Raw genomic sequence first — 18,821 nt, forward strand, 5'->3', positions numbered from 1 at the left:
TATAATAACCAGTCACCCCATGCACACAAACAGCGACATAAAAGAAATGAAAATGAGCATGCAAAAACAGGACGGCGCGTCCGCGTGGTCAGCGCACTAATGATGCCATTATTTAATTATAACAACCACTCACCCAAGCACACAAACAGCGACATAAAAGAAATGAAAATGAGCATGCAAAAACAAGACAGCGCGTCCGCGTGGTCAGCGCACTAATCAAATATTTGTAGGGAGAGCATCACTGCAAAAACTTTTGAATTTTTTTCAAATTGAATGGGTCCAATAAACATATGATGGAAAAAAACTGTAGAATTTGTAAATACAAAAATAAACGATGTACAATGTTTTTTTTTATATTTTTCCAAGACTGCATTTTTTTCAATAACATTTTAAATTGTCAGTAAAAATAATTTGTTTTATTCCCTGATTTTTTTAAGCAGTTTTGAAGGGGGTGGGGGGAACCTAAAATAATATAAGTATTGACCTGAACAAAATTTTGTTGAAAATAAATAAAATTTTGATCCCTTCGATTTGTTTTTGTTCAGAGCTTAACAGAATATATTATAATTTTTTTTATTTTCTATGATTTCTTTGGACTAGTGAGAATCATTCTTATTTTATATCAAATCATGTTGAATTTTTTTCTGAATTAAATTTTTCAACGACAGAAAAAAAATCTTTTTGGCCATGCTTAGTCTGTAAATGATACTAATTTTATTCAAGTTGGTAATGCTAATCCGATCTCTCCTTCATCAATTCAGTTCCGTTCGCCACCGAGAACCCGACCCCTGTCTTAGTCGAATAAAGCTAACCACATGCCAAGAGCGCACTGTGGCCACACCGAACAGACCAGACCAACGGCCGTTACGATGGCCATGTCCCGGAAAAATCGGTCACAAAACTGCCAGAAAAAAAAAGAACCTGAATCCCGCCTCACACGGTACGGTGGTTTGCTCCAGTTGAGGGATAAAATAAATTGTTGCTAACCACTTCCGACATAAATGCAGCACTTAAACTCGGGCATTGTGTTGAGTGAAGTGCGGATTCAGGACGCGGAGGACGAGGTTTCAAGTGGATGTTCTTCGTGGCTGCTGCAGCTGCACTCCGGAGAGCCTGGCTATGTGGCCAACCCGGTCCAGGACACATGTTAAAATGTAGCTTCCGGCCAAGGAAAGGAGTAACTTTACGAGAGAGAGAGAGAGAGTGTGTGTGTGGTGTACCTTTTAAAATATGATATCTTGAAGTGGGTTGTGACCCTTTCGGAGGAGGGGTACTGGTCAGGGTAGAATTACATTTGAAATAGAAAAGGACATGCTTTTTCATCGTCGGTTAGTGTTTAATTAGCTTGATAAATGCGTTGTCGCAATGTTGAAATAGTGGTTTGCTTTTTGTAAGCTGGAGGTAAAGATTAATAATATCTTGCAGTATTTCGCATAAACAATGAAATTACAACTTTAAAAATTTAAAACCAAATCGGATGATGCCTCAAATTCCAATCAACCCACGCCCTAAAAAGGGTTCAAAAATCAACTTCCCCGGAAATGAGTTAGCATCGGTATATCAAATAACCGTAAAAGTTCAAAACCGCCCGAACGTGACAAATTTGATTTGCCGATTCTGGTGAGTGACTGTTATTTGGGGGCGTTGGAGCAGGCAGGTGGTACGGATTTGCCGGAAAACCCCTTTTTGTAGCCGCATTAGCATTTTTGCGAAAAATCCGGGTCACACACACGACGGGCCAAATGGGATTTTCCCGGACGATTCAACGTAAGGACCACGATCACACTACGTCATCCATTTTCCGGTGAGAAATTCTCTAGAATTTTGACAGTTTTGGATTTTTTTATTGAGCTAAAACCTAGTTCAAATCAATTTTGCATAATTTACTCTACAAAAAATAACAGAATCGACTTCATCCCTTGTATGAAAAGTCCTAATTTTCAGCACTAAATGGGGTGCTAAAAAGTTAAACTTTTCTGCTCTTCTATCGAAAATACTTTTCAATATTGTTTTTATACCGTTCAATGAGTTGACTACACACATCTAGAGTTTTTTTTTTGAATAGGCCCTATCATGGATTGGATGGAAAAATCGCGAAAAAATCAATTTCGCTTGCAAACTTTTTTCACCCGCGAAAGAGAGAGGAGGCAAATCACGCAAAAGAAAATCGCTCCCGAAATTCTCCCAGAAAATCAATCTGCTGATGATTTTTTGTGAATTTGCTTGTCAGCACCACTTAAAATTATTTATTTCACTTTGTTTACACACCTTGCCCATCTAAAAAATGTGACAGGTCATTTTTCGACATGTGACGTTACACTTGCAAGTGTAGTAGTGAAATAGATGTTCCGCCGAATAATCAAGATGATGATTTTTTTAGATTTCTTTTACCGATCTTTCGTGCGCGAGAGAGGAGAGCATGCTTTCTTCGGATTTTTTCTCTTGATGAACATCCAATGATTTTCTTTTGATGATGATTATTCCATCGCTGGGTCCTATAAACATATGGGTAATTCTCTACCAACTCACACGAAATCGGGAAAAGTTGCCCCGACTCCTCTTCGATTTGCGTGAAACTTTGTCCTAAGTGGTAACTTTTGTCCCTGATCACGAATCCGAGGTCCGTTTTTTGATATCTCGTGACGGAGGGGCGGTACGACCCCTTCCATTTTTGAACATGCGAAAAAAGAGGTGTTTTTCATTAATTTGCAGCCTGAAACGGTGATGAGATAGAAATTTGGTGTCAAGGCGACTTTTATGTAAAATTAGACGCCCGATTTGATGGCGTACTCAGAATTCCGAAAAAACGTATTTTTCATTGAAAAAAAACACTAAAAAGTTTTTAAAAATTCTCCCATTTTCCGTTACTCGACTGTAAAAAATTTTGGAACATGTCATTTTATGGGAAATTTAATGTACTTTTCGAATCTACATTGTCCCAGAAGGGTCATTTTTTCATTTAGAACAAAATTTTTCATTTTAAAATTTCGTGTTTTTTCTAACTTTGCAGGGTTATTTTTTAGAGTGTAACAATGTTCTACAAAGTTGTAGAGCAGACCATTACAAAAACTTTGATATATAGACATAAGGGGTTTGCTTATAAACATCACGAGTTATCGCGATTTTACGAAAAAAAGTTTTGAAAAAGTTTGTCGTCATCGAACATGGCCGTTCATGGTCACCCGCGACAGACACGGACGACGAAACAAAGAGAAACGCAAAAAGTAACTTTTTCAAAACTTTTTTTCGTAAAATCGCGATAACTCGTGATGTTTATAAGCAAACCCCTTATGTCTATATATCAAAATTTTTGTAATTGCCTGCTCTACAACTTTGTAGAACATTGTTACACTCTAAAAAATAACCCTGCAAAGTTAGAAAAAACACGAAATTTTAAAATGAAAAATTTTGTTCTAAATGAAAAAATGACCCTTCTGGTACAATGTAGACGAAAAGTACATTAAATTTCCCATAAAATGACATGTTCCAAAATTTTTTACAGTCGAGTAACGGAAAATGGGAGAATTTTTAAAACTTTTTTAGTGTTTTTTTCGATGAAAAATACGTTTTTTCGGATCTCTGAGCACGCCATCAAATCGGGCGTCTAATTTTACATAAAAGTCCCTTTGACACCAAATTTCTATCTCATCACCGTTTCAGGCTGCAAATTATTGAAAAACACCTCTTTTTTCGCATGTTCAAAAAATGGAAGGGGTCGTACCGCCCCTCCGTCACAAGATATCAAAAACGGACCTCGGATTCGTGATCAGGGACAAAAGTTACCCCTTAGGACAAAGTTTCACGCAAATCGAAGAGGGGTCGGGGCAACTGCTGTGTGAGTTGGCGGAGAATTACCCATATGAATGACAATATTTATGAACTTCGTTGGATAAATGTACGTCACGTGCTGAAAAAATCTTCTTTTTGTGTTTTTCTGCAATTTGCATTGACCTGATTTTTTATATTTTGTTCTGATATTTTGGAGAGAATTCTTTTTCTTTTTTCCTCTTTACAGAACACACTTTCCAGTTCAACACGACGAGCAAAAAGTAATGTGCCCTGAATTGGAAGTAATGTATGTGTGTGAGTGAGCGTGTATTTGTGATAAAATAAATCCGGAACGTTCGAAATCACGACTCTTTTATTTCCTGGAGCTCAATAGTAGTGCTTTTTTCTGTCTCTCTCTGTAGAACCCTTCATCGACCACGTGTTAGGTAGGCAAACCGTCCCTCCTCGATATCCATCGATGAATGGAAGCAAGTAAGCAATCAGGGGATAATTCACTTAACGAAGGAAAAGCTTTTCCCTGTGTGCGTTTGGGGATCATTTTTACAAGTTCCACGTGTATAGTAGACGCGTGTGCGTGTGGTTTTCCCCTCAAGATGTTGCGAGCTACTTTTTATAGGATTTCCCACCTACAATAACCATTATCGTAAAATTCATCATTTCGAAGCCGAGAACCGTGTTGGGGATAAATCTTGCCGAGGCAGACGAATCCTCGAAACACCTTTTTTCGGTTTTATTTTATCCAACTGACTTCTGGGCCAGATGGCCGGCAGTGTCCTAATGGAACGGCGTTCCGGCGGGGGGTGGTCGCTGCTGATGTTCGTAAATATGTAAAAATATACGACGTCGTCGAACGAATGGACCGAACAAAAATGCTCGTAAAATGCTAGGCGTGGAATGGAATTTGGCAACCGTGGAGAGGTTTTGGACATGGTGGGAAAATTTAAGATTGAAAAAAAGTTTTATTTTCCCTAAAAGTCACAATTGTATAAATTAAGAAATTTTATTTAGAAGTTTAGTCGATGTTTTACATAATTTGATAAAATATTCTAGTTATTTCAGCAAATTTAGCATGGTTTGGTAATGCAAACTATGAAAATTAGAGTTTTTAAAAAATCTGTTTTTGTTTATATTTTTGCCATTTTCAAATATTCAGATAAAAATAATAAATTGATATTTTTCTGTAGAAGTTGATTGATTTTTGTTGAAAAAACTGTTTCTATGAAAGTATAATGCCAACCTGATCCTGACAAAAAATAATGAGAAATTTTGAGAGATTTCAGATTTTTTTTTGTTACATTTTTCGGTTGCGTCATTGGCAAAGTTGTAAGTATGAATGAAGGAAGACTAAATTGATAAAATTGATACAAGGAAATAAAAAAAAATGTGATTTAAAACATATTTAAACAAATTTTATGACTTCAATTTTAAATGAATATCAATCAAAAAAGTACTGTAGTAAAATATTGATAAAATGCACTGTTTTTAAACCATTTTAAGGTAATTTTTATGAAAAATGTCTTGGTTTTTGAACTTAAAAAATAGTGAATATGTTTGGTAAAAAATCGAAAACATGAGTAAATGCCACGTTTATGAATTTTATTTTATCTCCTTTTGGTTGCTGAGAAGCAAAAAAAAAGTTAGTTTTTCTCAGGGTAACCAAATCAACCCTCATTTGCTGATTACCGTTATCTTTGGTATCCATTACTGATTCGTTTTTAAATTAAAAAAATGAAATTTTCTGCCCGTCAAAATATTTTATTATTTTATATTAAAATATTTTTTTTTTGAAAGGGCTCTATTTTTTACACTTTTAAATATTGGGCTAAATGTTAAAATTTTTAGATATTTTTTTGAAAAGAGCAGAAATTTTCACAAATTGCTATTTTTTAACATTGGAAATCGGACCATTAGTTCCCGAGAGATTGGTGTTCAGTAAAACGAGAAATAATTGAGCCATAATGCGAAAATCTATTCTTTCCTGTTTTTTAATCTTCGCATGGTCATATCTCGACATCCAAAGGTCGTTCCAACAAAGTTCAAATATACGAAATATTTTTAGGCTGATGCAAAATTTTTAAAAATATTTGTACCAGCCTTATTATAAACCGGCAAACATGTGCACTATTTAAAAATTGAAAACCTGTGATTTAATTTAAAAAAAAAAAAACTTTCCTTAAATTGCTATAACTTTGAATCGTTGATTTTTCAAATTTCACTAAAATTCTTTGATTGCAAATTCATATTTTCATATGACAAATTTTTACCCTTTTTTATCTTTTATGATAAAATTTTTAGGGCAAATATATCATAACATAGTTTGCTGCTATAGTTTTGAAGAAAAAAAAAAACATGTTTTTATTTAGTTAACCAAGTTGTTTTCTTTAGCAAATTACATTTAAATGTAAGGAACAATTGGAGAATTTTGCCTAATTTTTTAACTAGTTTAGTTTCCAAAAATATTTATTCACTGCGTGTTATCCATATTTTGTACGAAATTTGATCTGCTTAAAATGCCTGTAAATTTAAAAATGGAATAGAATTGTGTTTCAAAAGCACATAAATTTTATTATTTACAAACTTAGGTAGGGGAGAGTGGGGAGACTTGATCCCCGGGGAGACTTGATCCCAAGCCTGTATCTCGTCAGCATTTGGTTAAAACAATTAGCTTTGTTTTAGAAAGATGTGCGAAATTAACTAAAACTCACTGTAGAAAACAAAGAAAAAAAAAATGTTTAGATCGAGTTACACACATTTTTCTAAAACGAGCTGCAAAAAACTTCCAAGAGATCTTTTTTTCTTTGTTTTGATATGTATAGAAAACACTCAAAAATTATTCAAAAAAATATTTTTTATAAATGAATTGTTTGATAAACTTATCAACTCCAAAACCCTTACGCATTTGATGTTAAATTTATCGTCATACTATTTTTACAATCAATTGTTTAAAAAAGTGCGTTTAGGGAGACTTGATCCCTGCATTTTTACAGTCACTGGAATCAGTCTCAAGATTAATTAATTGGGCTGGGTTTTCATACATAGTTTCCTTTAGTATAGTTGTACATAACTTACTGCAGTTTGAACATTTTTTCAAAAGTTTTGTAAACAAAAATTTCCAGCTTTTGTAAACATGCTCAATTTTGGTCTAAAAAATAATATTTAGTTTTTAAATATTTTACATACTAAACTTGTTATTAGGCTTAGTGATTTTTCACGCACGAAAATAGCAAATTTCACGGGGAACTCAATTGTAAAACACACAATTTCACGCAAATTTCACGGAACGTGAGAAATGTTGAAATAACTCTGAAAATCTTTTGTTTAAAAAAAATCTTCACTAAATTTGAACGTGAAACAAAAAAAACTCTCATAATTTTCAAAAAAAGTTTCCACCTAGTTTATAGCTCTTTTTATATTCAAAACAAAATGTAGGGTATCATTTATTGATCTACATGTTTGATATTCAACAAATAAAGCGATAATGTTTTCGCTGATTTGCTTCTGTTTTAATAGTTTACATTTTATTGAATTTCATATAAAGCAAGATTTAACTATCTTGTTCATCCAAAATGAGTAAAATAGTTAGTTAAATTTTCTGCGTCATTTAGCCCATTCAAAATATTTTTTTAGGATTCGATCACTCTTTTCAAAAACTAAATTTAAAATCAATAGGCAAAAATAATATAATTTGCAACAAAATCGAAATTTTTATTTAAAATGAGATCAGAAAACAAAAAGGTGTCATTTTTTTACTTTCACGGGAATCATCCACCCATATTGCGTTAAAATTAAACAGAACTTAGAAAAAAATCTGAAACGTTTTTAAAATGTGATTTCAAAGTGATGAGTATTTATAATACTTTTCACTTATTTTTGGATAAAACAAAGCTTATTTCATTTTGAAATTTTAATTTTCAAATTTAAAAGGGAAATTTTTTCTAAAGTGAAAAAATACTACAAAATTTTGTTAGTTCCTAAAAACTGATAAATCTAAACAATTCTTCAATTGGTTCATATCAAGCTTTTCAATTGAAAACTTATAAAATTTACTAAAATAGTCTTTTTGGTTGAAAACTTATAAAATTTACTTTAATAGTCTTTTTGGTTGAAATATTGAAGTTGTTTGAAGAAAAGCATGATTTCAGAAAATTTATAAATATCAATAATTTCACACCATTCGCGGATGGTCATAAAATTTCTCTAACCCTATATAAGTAATTGAAAAGGGGTATTTTCACTCGCTTAATTCTACAGTAGATCTTCGAATTATTTTTATTCCTGTTTGAGCTTGATAAAATTTTTGAAAATAATTGTTACAGTTTCATACAAACATAAAATTTCACGGGATTTCGCAGAATAAGACAAATTTCGCGGATTTCACGCTGTCCACGAAATCGTGAAATTTCACTTACTCTACTTGTTATATTTTGAACACAAAAGTACAGGTTTTATGTGAAATTACTGTAACTTATAGAAAATTAAAAGTATGAATGAATAAGAAACATTTTGCTTAAGATTTCTTCAAAATGTTGAAAGGGGGATTAAGTTACCCCTAACATTTTTGAAATGCCGGTTTAAAATATTTTTTTAAAACGCTTGGCATGATTCGTAGAGTTCATCTGATGAAATACCCTTATAAGCCAAACGTAGATGATGTTTAAGCTTTCAATTCATGCAAAAAGTTTATAGTTTTGTGAGAAATTGACAGAGTTATGTGCGATACAAAAAAAGGGGATCAAGTCTCCCCACTCTCCCCTATTTTATCATCTTCTTGTGGAAATTATTCAAAAAATACGAAAATGCATTCCGTTTTCCGATTCGAACTGTTTTGACGTGACACTATTAAAATAGTCTTTTCATTATTTTTATTTAGCTATTGTTAACTAGCTTTTTGAACTTATCAAAATTTTATGATAACTTTTTCAAGAAGTAATTAATGAATTTGTACTCATTTTTTTTGTGGAAAAATAGGTTTGAACCTATCACATTCGCCCCGGCAGATAGATGAAATAAAAATCAAAAAAAAAAATTCGAAAAAAGCTGATTTCGTTGATAATTATTTTACTGCAGACTCACTATTGATCTAAAATGCAAAATTCAGATTCGAAACCATTTTGAGCACATTATCTATTTTTTAACTTTTTCTCATCAGTTGTGAAATTTCTTTAAAATAGGAAAGTTGCAATATTTAAATAAAATCCAATTCACAAAATGTGGACCCCACCAATCGCTTCCAAACCTGAGGTGGGTGTTTTGCGGAGCAAAGTTTCGAATAAAATTTAGAATGTTTCGACTTAATTTTTTCTGTGTTTTTTTTTTTAGAATGATGAGCCAGTCAAATCTGTACATTTTTAATATTTAAAGAATCTAAAAAAATAGGAAAAACATCTATAATAATTTAAAGAAATTGATGAAAGTATAAATATTTTGTTCCATCCAAATTATGATATATTGTAGACTTACATTCTCATGATTAGCTTAAAATTATCAATAGAAAAGATTCGATTACTTCCCAGTGTGCCATCAGCGCTTATCAGCATCAGAGTGTGAGCTGTACTGTGTACTCTTGGAGATTTTATGAGACGCATCATGGCAGTGCAAAACATTCAATTTTATTTCCAGTATTCATGTCAAGAGTCTTTTTTGACTTGTCTTATCGATTTTTACCATTTTTACCATATAACTGTGCTATTTTCATTTTTTAAAGATTAATTTTCTGTAAGAAATATCATTTTACAAACTCAAACTAACCATCTTATTCATATGTTCTGTATACGTCAGTTTTCCCACAATCCAAGCCCAGCGTCCCACAACATTTTCGGCTCGGCCAACCCAAACCTTCCCAAATTTGCTCCCGCAGGAAAAAAAACGTAAATAAATTGTTTGCAATAAATTTGATTTACAAACTACGCTGTTTCACAAATCAAGTTTTCCCGCCGGGATTCGTACCCGGCGAACGTTGTCTGTGCCGCTGGCAGTAAATGGTCCACATTTTGACGTGTTTTTTGTTTTTCAGAGTTTATTTTTAGTTTCAAGAATTTCTTCCCCATTGATTTTAAAAAAATTCGAAATTTAAATATATTGGCAAATATTGTCATTTTTCCCCACATCTTCCTGACCTCTTTCAGAATTCCAAGATTTTTTCGATACTTTTATTTGTCTTTTCACCGCGCTCACTCACAGCTGTTCACAGGCTGCTACTACATCCTCGGTACTAAAGCTAAGGGGATCTGTTACGAACATTTCCACAAGACGTTTCGCTGGCAACATTGTCTTGCGCTGTTTCGACTTGTGTTTTCCGACGTTCGCATCCGGCCATGCTACTTTTCCTGCTGATTTAGTAATGGGAATTAGATGAAAAGTTTGTCTTCATCCATTTACGTGATTCTGGGAGAGTTTGCGAGCGAGCCGAGGTCGAGGTCGAGGATGAAACTTCCGAGGTCACTCTGCTCGAGTGGTGTCCTGGCAACACTGTTGGGTGCTTCTTGACGGCAATAAATCTCAACTTGGTTGGTTTAGTCGGAAAAGGTCAGTTTGGTGGTTCACACAGATGTACTTTCGAGAGACTGACTGAGGCTGCTGTTGATGGTGCGGAAAACTTTGGAGACAGAAGCAGTTACGAGTGACTGAGACAGATAGAGGGGAAGTCTCCAAAATTCATTTCGAAGTAAATCGTTTAGAACTAATAAGCAGAGGGTATGTTGTGGCAGCCTTGTGAGATGTTGGGAATGGTTTAATGCTGTAGGAAAATGGGTTGAAAGTAATATATGAGAGTGGTATAATTTGGCAATCATTTCGGTTTTCGACCTTGTTGGTTGGATTTGACGCGCGACAAATACTTTCAATCAGTTGTAACAAGTAAAGGCGTTTTAAAGCCATATTGAAGTGGCACAACATAACCTCACTATTTAAAAATTCCAACATATTCTTCCCTCAACAAAGCATAACATTAAAATTAAAAGAAGTGCTTGTCACTCATGACAGGTGCATTTTCCACCAAAAATGGTTCATTTCCCAGATTTTCCTTGACGTTGTCTGGGTCCGTTCTGGAATGCACCCAAGGTGAGATACCTGCCACAACCACAAAGAGGACAGCGTCGTCCCCCGGACTAGCTGATGACACTAGGAAAAATTGCACGTTTTCCTTGGCATTTTTCATTCCAGCAGAGGCCACGACGACACGTAGGGCAGGTACCTGCTTAGCAGGCTACAATGCACACAACGACTCCGTCCTAACCATGAGATCTTTGGCGAAAGAGTTCAGCACTTTGCTGTTTTCGTGCACAGACTTCATGGGCTCATCTTCTTAAATTTGTGTTACAAAAAATCAAATCCTGAATTTATCCGTTTTTGTCACAACCAAAACTTGGAAGCGATCCAAAATTTCGACGTAAATCTGTGCTAAAAACATCCAACCAGATCTTGCCAGTTCATAGCTTACCGACGGGCAAGCAAAAGAAAAGTGCACCTCCGGAGATGCCTGCCAGAAGATTGCAATTCTTGAAGCAGCAGCCAACAAACCGGAAGAAGCCACCGCTGGGAAACGTCGTCGGTTGGTTGCACGGTGTGGTGGCATTTCGTAACCTGAATAGAAATGAGCAACCCCGCTCTTGTTGTCACAGCGAAAAGGGGTTTGAAGCAGGCACAGCAAAAAATAAATTTGGGAAATGCGAAGCTAAAGCTTATTATGCACGGTATGTCCACGCATCCTCCCTTCCCTGTCGATTCTACTCGATACTCGTTCTTGATGATCTTTTCAGATTTTTTTCAGTGTGCAGTTCACATAACTCTTGCCTTATTACGCTGTGGTTACCCGACAATGGTACTGAGCTTTTCATTGGCATGTAGATAAACACAGACACACACGCTCACATATATTTTCAACGCTGAAATCTTCCGATGTGATGCTTCTTACCGGAACGAAAAGGTTACTTTCATGGAGTCCGCACATCCGGTGGGGATGATATTTACAGCTGGTTTATTCTTGCTCTGTCTTTCTAAATACGACATAAATTGCAAAGTTTTTTCATCTCTTTCCTTCAACTCGTTCCACAGAATAAATTGTTCCCTTGTCAGTTTTTACAATTAAAGCGGAAATTCACGCTGCAATGAGTCCAGCAACAGCACTTCCTTCATCTTTTCGCCAAATCAAGAGGACCAAAACTAGGGCAACGTTAGACTTTTTGTGACACGATTGCGCCAGTTTCTGCCATGAAATCGTAGAATTCTCATCTCCCAAAAAAATATCCCCAAATAACTGGCAACACTGGCCAGCCATTGTGTTAGTTGGCCAAGTTTGTGCAACTTCCGAAACTGTTCATTAGAGAATAAGCTCGCGCGGCTCAACTTTAGGAGCCCGAAAAGTTAAAAAGCTTCCAAGCCCCGGTTGACGAATTTTCGTTTGCTGCGGAATGGTTCCCTCCAGATTGCGCATATTTCCAGCTTCCAGCTTTTATGCAGAGCAGCAGAGAGTTTGCTTTTGTTTGCTCGTTGAGTTTGGTTGTTTGCTGGGGCGTGATTTGGCTGGAAGGCATGTTGTGCTAGCTGATTTTTGTTCTTTTTATTTTGTCAGCCCAGGGACATTGGGAACATTGGTCGATAAGTGCAGTTTGCAGTTTGCGAAACGGAACGTGGCTGAAAAGTTGGAGATGAGACCAGAAAAGATGTTGCCAGGTTACATGGAAAATGCCGAAAAAATGACAAAAATGAAAAATTCTCAATCTTCTTCAATTTGATCTTCAAATCTTCAAATCTTCAAATCTTCAAATCTTCAAATCTTTAAATCTTCAAATCTTCAAATCTTCAAATCTTCAAATCTTCAAATCTTCAAATCTTCAAATCTTCAAATCTTCAAATCTTCAAATCTTCAAATCTTCAAATCTTCAAATCTTCAAATCTTCAAATCTTCAAATCTTCAAATCTTCAAATCTTCAAATCTTCAAATCTTCAAATCTTCAAATCTTCAAATCTTCAAATCTTCAAATCTTCAAATCTTCAAATCTTCAAATCTTCAAATCTTCAAATGTTCAATTCTTCAATTCTTCAAATCTTCAAATCTTCAAATCTTCAAATATTCAAATCTTCAAATCTTCAAATCTTCAAATCTTCAAATCTTCAAATCTTCAAATCTTCAAATCTTCAAATCTTCAAATCTTCAAATCTTCAAATCTTCAAATCTTCAAATCTTCAAATCTTCAAATCTTCAAATCTTCAAATCTTCAAATCTTCAAATCTTCAAATCTTCAAATTTTCAAATCTTCAAATCTTCAAATCTTCAAATCTTCAAATCTTCAAATCTTCAAATCTTCAAATCTTCAAATCTTCAAATCTTCAAATCTTCAAATCTTCAAATCTTCAAATCTTCAAATCTTCAAATCTTCAAATCTTCAAATCTTCAAATCTTCAAATCTTCAAATCTTCAAATCTTCAAATCTTCAAATCTTCAAATCTTCAAATCTTCAAATCTTCAAATCTTCAAATCTTCAAATCTTCAAATCTTCAAATCTTCAAATCTTCAAATCTTCAAATCTTCAAATCTTCAAATCTTCAAATCTTCAAATCATCAAATCTTCAATTCTTCAAATCTTCAAATCTTCAAATCTTCAAATCAAATGGGGTTCTCAACTCAAAATGCACGTGCGTCTAGTAAGCATGACAGCGACGATTTCCCAAAGTGTTCACCCCTTGCAGCAAACTCATATCTCAACCGCCATTATTGCCATTGGCCTTGGCAAGCTTCACCGTGCGCGGTTGAGGCGCGCAATCAATGTGTCAGATATTGGCCAAATTTTGCATGGCCGGGAAATGTTAGGCCCCGGTGCCAAAGGGGTGGAACCAAAATTTCTCTCTCGCTTTGTGATAGGTTTTCTAGATAAATGAGCTTTTTATCAGTGATTTATAACACATTTGTTCAAATTTACACACCACCTCTACGGGTGGTGGTGGCACCACGTGGGGGAGGACACGTGTACAACATGGTTGCGTGCGAATAGATCTAACGAGGTTTGACACTGATTATGTCCTCTGCCCGGTGGGACTTCCTCACAACAAACAAATTGTGTAACTCTGACTCCACTCTTTCCAGGTTATGATGAATTGCCCCCCAAATAAACTCCCAGGACTCACCGTTCACGTGCAGGTAGTAGATTATCACTTTCGGCGGGTGCGTCGAGATCTGGCACTCGTACACGCCCTCGTCGTTCTTGTTGGCAGCGGCGATCTTGAGCCGCCAGTTGTTCGGGTACTGGAACTCGATCGTGTACCGCGGATCGCCCGAGTAGGTCTGCTTGCCGACCGTCAGCAGCTGCAGGTCCGTCTCGCCGTGTTTCCGCCGCACCCAGGACACCTGAGAAGGGACAACTTCAGCTTTGTGGACGAATCATCGCAGGAAGAACTTACCGTTTTGTCCTGCAGCAAACTTATCCTACAGCTTAGAAATAGGTCGTCCCCGTTCTGGACGGTGATGTTGGTGACGTTGTCCGTCTCAAAGTGGGGACCGTACCTGGAAATGGACAGAAGTAAGACATCAAAGTTAGTAGTTCACCAAGCTTCCGATCGACTTGCGGTCTTCGACAAAGTTGTTTTGTTAAGCATTGACCATATATTATGCCACAAAATGAAACATTTTGACTTATTTATGCTCCGCAATTTTCACAAATTTAGCTATTTATCTCTCTATCTCACCACAAAGCCCCATGACCTCTCCATAGTCCTGGGCTAGAATGAATAATGAACTGCCAAACTGTATCTCCGTACGTGTGTCTAATGTGCATGTGTACGTGTGCAGTTCATAAATTGGAACTATTGTCAACCTTGACAAAGTATCGCGCCAGGTAGGATATTTTCATAACTTTGTACGTACAAACGTACAATACCCGGGGAGTGGAGTGAACAGCGCGCATATTTGTAGCGCTGCAAAAAAGGCCAAAAAAGGCCCTTTGGGGGGCAGAGCCCGATGGCAGACAAACGCTGCCGGTTTGGATGGCAGGTTGTCCTTGACACACCCGAGGACATCTCTGCGCGAGACCTAGGTTGGCTCAACGACTCTGCAGAGTCAAGCATCACGATTGATGAATGTTTATTTTATTCTGCACTGTGAGGACGGATATTCATGGTTGTTTTTTGGGGTACTATTTTTAAAGGAGAAAGTTCAGATGTTGCTTTCTTATTATTATTTATTATCATTAAGGATTTTTATCATACAGTTCAGATTTCTAAAAATATTTTTTTTAATACTTGAGCAATTTTGAAATTTGATTTTGGTATATTTAATCTGGCTGGAACTTTTTGAGAAGTTGTACTTACAAAAATGGTATGTGGATATTCAAAATTCTGCATCATTTGAATGATTATTTTGAACGATTTGGAGTCTCCGTTAAAGTGGTAGGTTATGATAAGGACTTTTCGGTAAAAATAGGTTAAACATTTTTGTATAGAGCTTTTCATCAAAAAAAGTTTAATTCCCAAAATAAACATTTCTTGAATTTACGTTTTTTTATGTTTTAGGAGACTAAAAACATATATGGTGCAAAAGCTAATTCCAGAGATATAATTTTTGGAAAAATATTGAAAAGGTGTTAAAAAATGCATCATTTTTAAAAGCTAAATTAAATTTGCAAACGAAATTTCTATACCGTTTTTTTTGTTAAAGTGCACCGTTTTGAAGTTATTATCATTTTTAGGCTGTAATATTATGAAATATTAACATTTTTCGTTATTATCTATCATGCTTGCCAGCTGAAAAAAAACCCTCTTTTTTTTCTGAGACATTGACAATGTGTCATTAATTTCTGAGAATGGAATACATAGAATACATATAGTTTAAATTGAGTTTTTAAAGTGTTGAACACTGTGTTACCTAATAAACCTGTAACTTTCAATTACGATATCGCGGAAACTATAGAGCAATTCCAGCTCAAATCAGGAATTTTCCTGGTACTTTTGTACCCGACCCTCTCCGATTTCAATGAAACTATTTAGACATGTTATCCTAGGCCTATATAAGCCATTTTCGTGTATATGGAGCCAATAGTACTTGAAAATAACATTTGAGAAGGGCGTAAGGTATTTATTTTTTTTTTGTATTTTGCAATTTAAAAATTACTGTATCTCGAAGCCGCAACGGCGTATAAAAAAGTGCTCAAACAAACTTGTAGGAAATTGGACGGGCTTTCTGAAAAAAATACACTGAAACAAAAATACACGCCACTTCATGAGATTTTTTGATTTTTAAGTCTAAAACTTAAATTTAGAGGTGTTGTCACGATTTTTTTTCGAAAAATGGTCTAAACGTCAAAATTTTCAAAAACCCATAGTGGGAATCGATTCCCCAGACAATTTTACATCCCCAGACAATTTTACATAAAAGTCTCCATATTGACCATTGTCCTATGTCCAATCCTTGGGAAGATACAGCGGTTTTAAAAATAAAAGTGATGAAAAAATGGGTTTTTTGATGGTTTTTGGCAATTTCTATATGACAGACTTGGTTTTTCAGTCTCGTAAATATTTTTACCGGAAAGCTCGTCCAATTTCCCATTAGTTTGCCTCTGAAAGCATTTTGATTTGACTCGTTTTGATATTTACGTAAGCTAATTTACTATCCAGGTTTCTACCACACTGGAAAAAATATTCCCTTTTCAGTTATTAACAATGTAATTTAGCTTATATCTGTAAGCCCTTACATCCAATCGAAATGCTGTCAAAGGCAAACTTATGGGAAATTGGACGAGCTTTCCGGTAAAATATTTACGAGACTAAAAAACCAAGTCTGTCATATAGAAATTGCCAAAAACCACCAAAAAACCCATTTATCATCATTTTTATTTTTAAAACCACTGTATCTTCCCAAGGATTGGACAAAGGACAATGGTCAATATGGAGACTTTTATGTAAAATTGTCTGGGAAATCGATTCCCACTATGGGTTTTTGAAAATTTTGACGTTTAGACCACTTTTCAAAAAAAAAAACAGTTTTAGTAAATGATTTTTGTATTTTTTTTAGGAGGGACATACCATCTTGCATTTTTCGTCAGTCTTTTGGTAACATCTTAGGATATTTCCTCAAAAATTTTGAACGAAAAAAAATCGTGACAACACCTTTAAAATTAAGTTTTAGACTTTAAAATCAAAAAATCTCATGAAGTGGCGTGTATTTTTGTTTCAGTGTATTTTTTTTTCAGAAAGCCCGTCCAATTTCCTACAAGTTTGTCTTTGACCACTTTTTGATACGACGCAACGGCTTCGAGATACAGTAATTTTTAAATTGCAAAATACAAAAAAAATTAAATACCTTACGCCCTTCTCAAATGCTATTTTCGAGTACTATTGGCTCCATATACACGAAAATGGCTTAAATAGGCCTAGGATAACATGTCTACAAAGTTTCATTGAAATCGGAGAGGGTCGGGTACAAAAGTACCAGAAAAATTCCTGATTTGAGCTGGAATTGCTCCATAGGTTCAATTCGCAATTTTTTCAAAAACATATTATTTGGTTTTCAATATAAAGTGAGTAAATTTTTTTTGTAGAACCTGATAAGTTTTTAATGTGTATTTTTTTTATTTAATGTGCTCACATTTGAATTTTTGATGTCAAATGGGCCACTTATGTTTCTGTCTAAAATTTACAATTTAAGGTATGTTTATGTAAGCTTTGTCAAATTTTAAAATAATTTTAATATTTGATATTAAATATAAAATATAAAATGAAGAAAATTTGTAGAGCTTGATTAATTTTCTTATTTTATTATGAATGTTTAAATTTGAATAAATATATCAAACATAATGCACCATTGGCAAGGTTCCTTTTTTGATATTTTTTTTTAAATTTGGAACAGAATGTTTGTATTTTTTTTTTGTTTTTAAATGAAATTTGCTTTGAATTATAGTAAAGTGACATTATTCATAATTTCATTGCAATATTTCTACAGAACATATTTTGGAAAAATATGTTTCTCAAAAATATAAATTTTATTGCCATTAAAAATCTAAACCTTTTTACTTTATAGAAATTTAATTAAGATATTTTTGGAAACAGATTAAATAAAATTTAATCTTTTGTTTAGGAACATTATTAAATTTAGTTTTTGAAGTATAAAAAAATCGTGCGTTGAATCCGAAAAAGGTTTTACATTTTCTATTTTGAGAAATTGGGCAATTTTGGAAAAAATCTCGATGAATAATAAAACCCCATTTTTTAAAATATTTTTTATGTAAGAGTTTTCAGCACTGTGCCAGAATGGCAATCCGGCACCACTTGAATTTTGAGCTGGTTATTCAGTAATTCCATAGTCATTCGTGTCATTCGAGAAAAACTTTAATGACTGTTTGGAACTAGTCATTAAAGTTTTTCTCAATAACTCTAGTTAATAATTATTATGAGAGGAATCTGGCTACATATAATAACGAAATAATTAAAAATAAGCATAAATTATAACGTTTAAAAACTTAAAAAAAAGGAATGATAAAAAAAAACAAAAACAAAATTTCATACCATATTTTCAAACAAAATAGAAAAGGTAAAAAACAAATCGTGTCAAAAATTTAATAACAGACTTTCAAAATATTATAAAATAAGATAACAATCATGCATTTTAAGGGGGTGACCTTTACATCGAAAAATATTAGCAACGGCCTCAAACGAAATTTTATGTTATTAATTTTTTTAATTAAAATTATCTTTTAATCCCCGTATTGTTGGTAAATTTTGGAGGAGAGAAACAAATAAAGCGGCCTCATTTTAATGAAATAAGATATAATTTTTGGATAATCTCGATAACCTGGTCAATAACCATTGGTCATAAATTTTAGCCTCTATTTTTTAACTGACGATTTTTAATTGTTTGATTTTAAATGTAACAGTTAAACTTTTATGGAAATTTAGAGACCACAAAAGACCACAGTTTTTCTCTTAATTACAATTTCAATATTGAATTAGGCCCTTCACATTTTATTTCAAGTTTTATCCCTTCTCCTCCCTCTCTCCTTAAAAATTTCTCTCACAGAACTATGAGGCAAACAAATATTGGTCGAAAT

General features: G+C 34.2%; 1 protein-coding gene across 1 annotated transcript in view; it reads right to left on the minus strand.

Moving 5' to 3' along the window:
• Positions 1 to 18,821, minus strand: part of LOC6051713 — a 119,477-nt gene that overhangs the window by 43,669 nt on the left and 56,987 nt on the right. Inside the window, exons 3-4 of the mRNA XM_038256252.1 lie at positions 14,185 to 14,287; positions 13,912 to 14,131 (exon numbers count right to left, since the gene is read on the minus strand). Of these exons, the coding sequence (XP_038112180.1) occupies positions 13,912 to 14,131; positions 14,185 to 14,287 (323 nt within the window). The remainder of the gene's footprint in view (positions 1 to 13,911; positions 14,132 to 14,184; positions 14,288 to 18,821) is intronic.

Source organism: Culex quinquefasciatus, chromosome 2 (assembly GCF_015732765.1).
Source record: "Culex quinquefasciatus strain JHB chromosome 2, VPISU_Cqui_1.0_pri_paternal, whole genome shotgun sequence".
Taxonomy (NCBI): domain Eukaryota; kingdom Metazoa; phylum Arthropoda; class Insecta; order Diptera; family Culicidae; genus Culex; species Culex quinquefasciatus.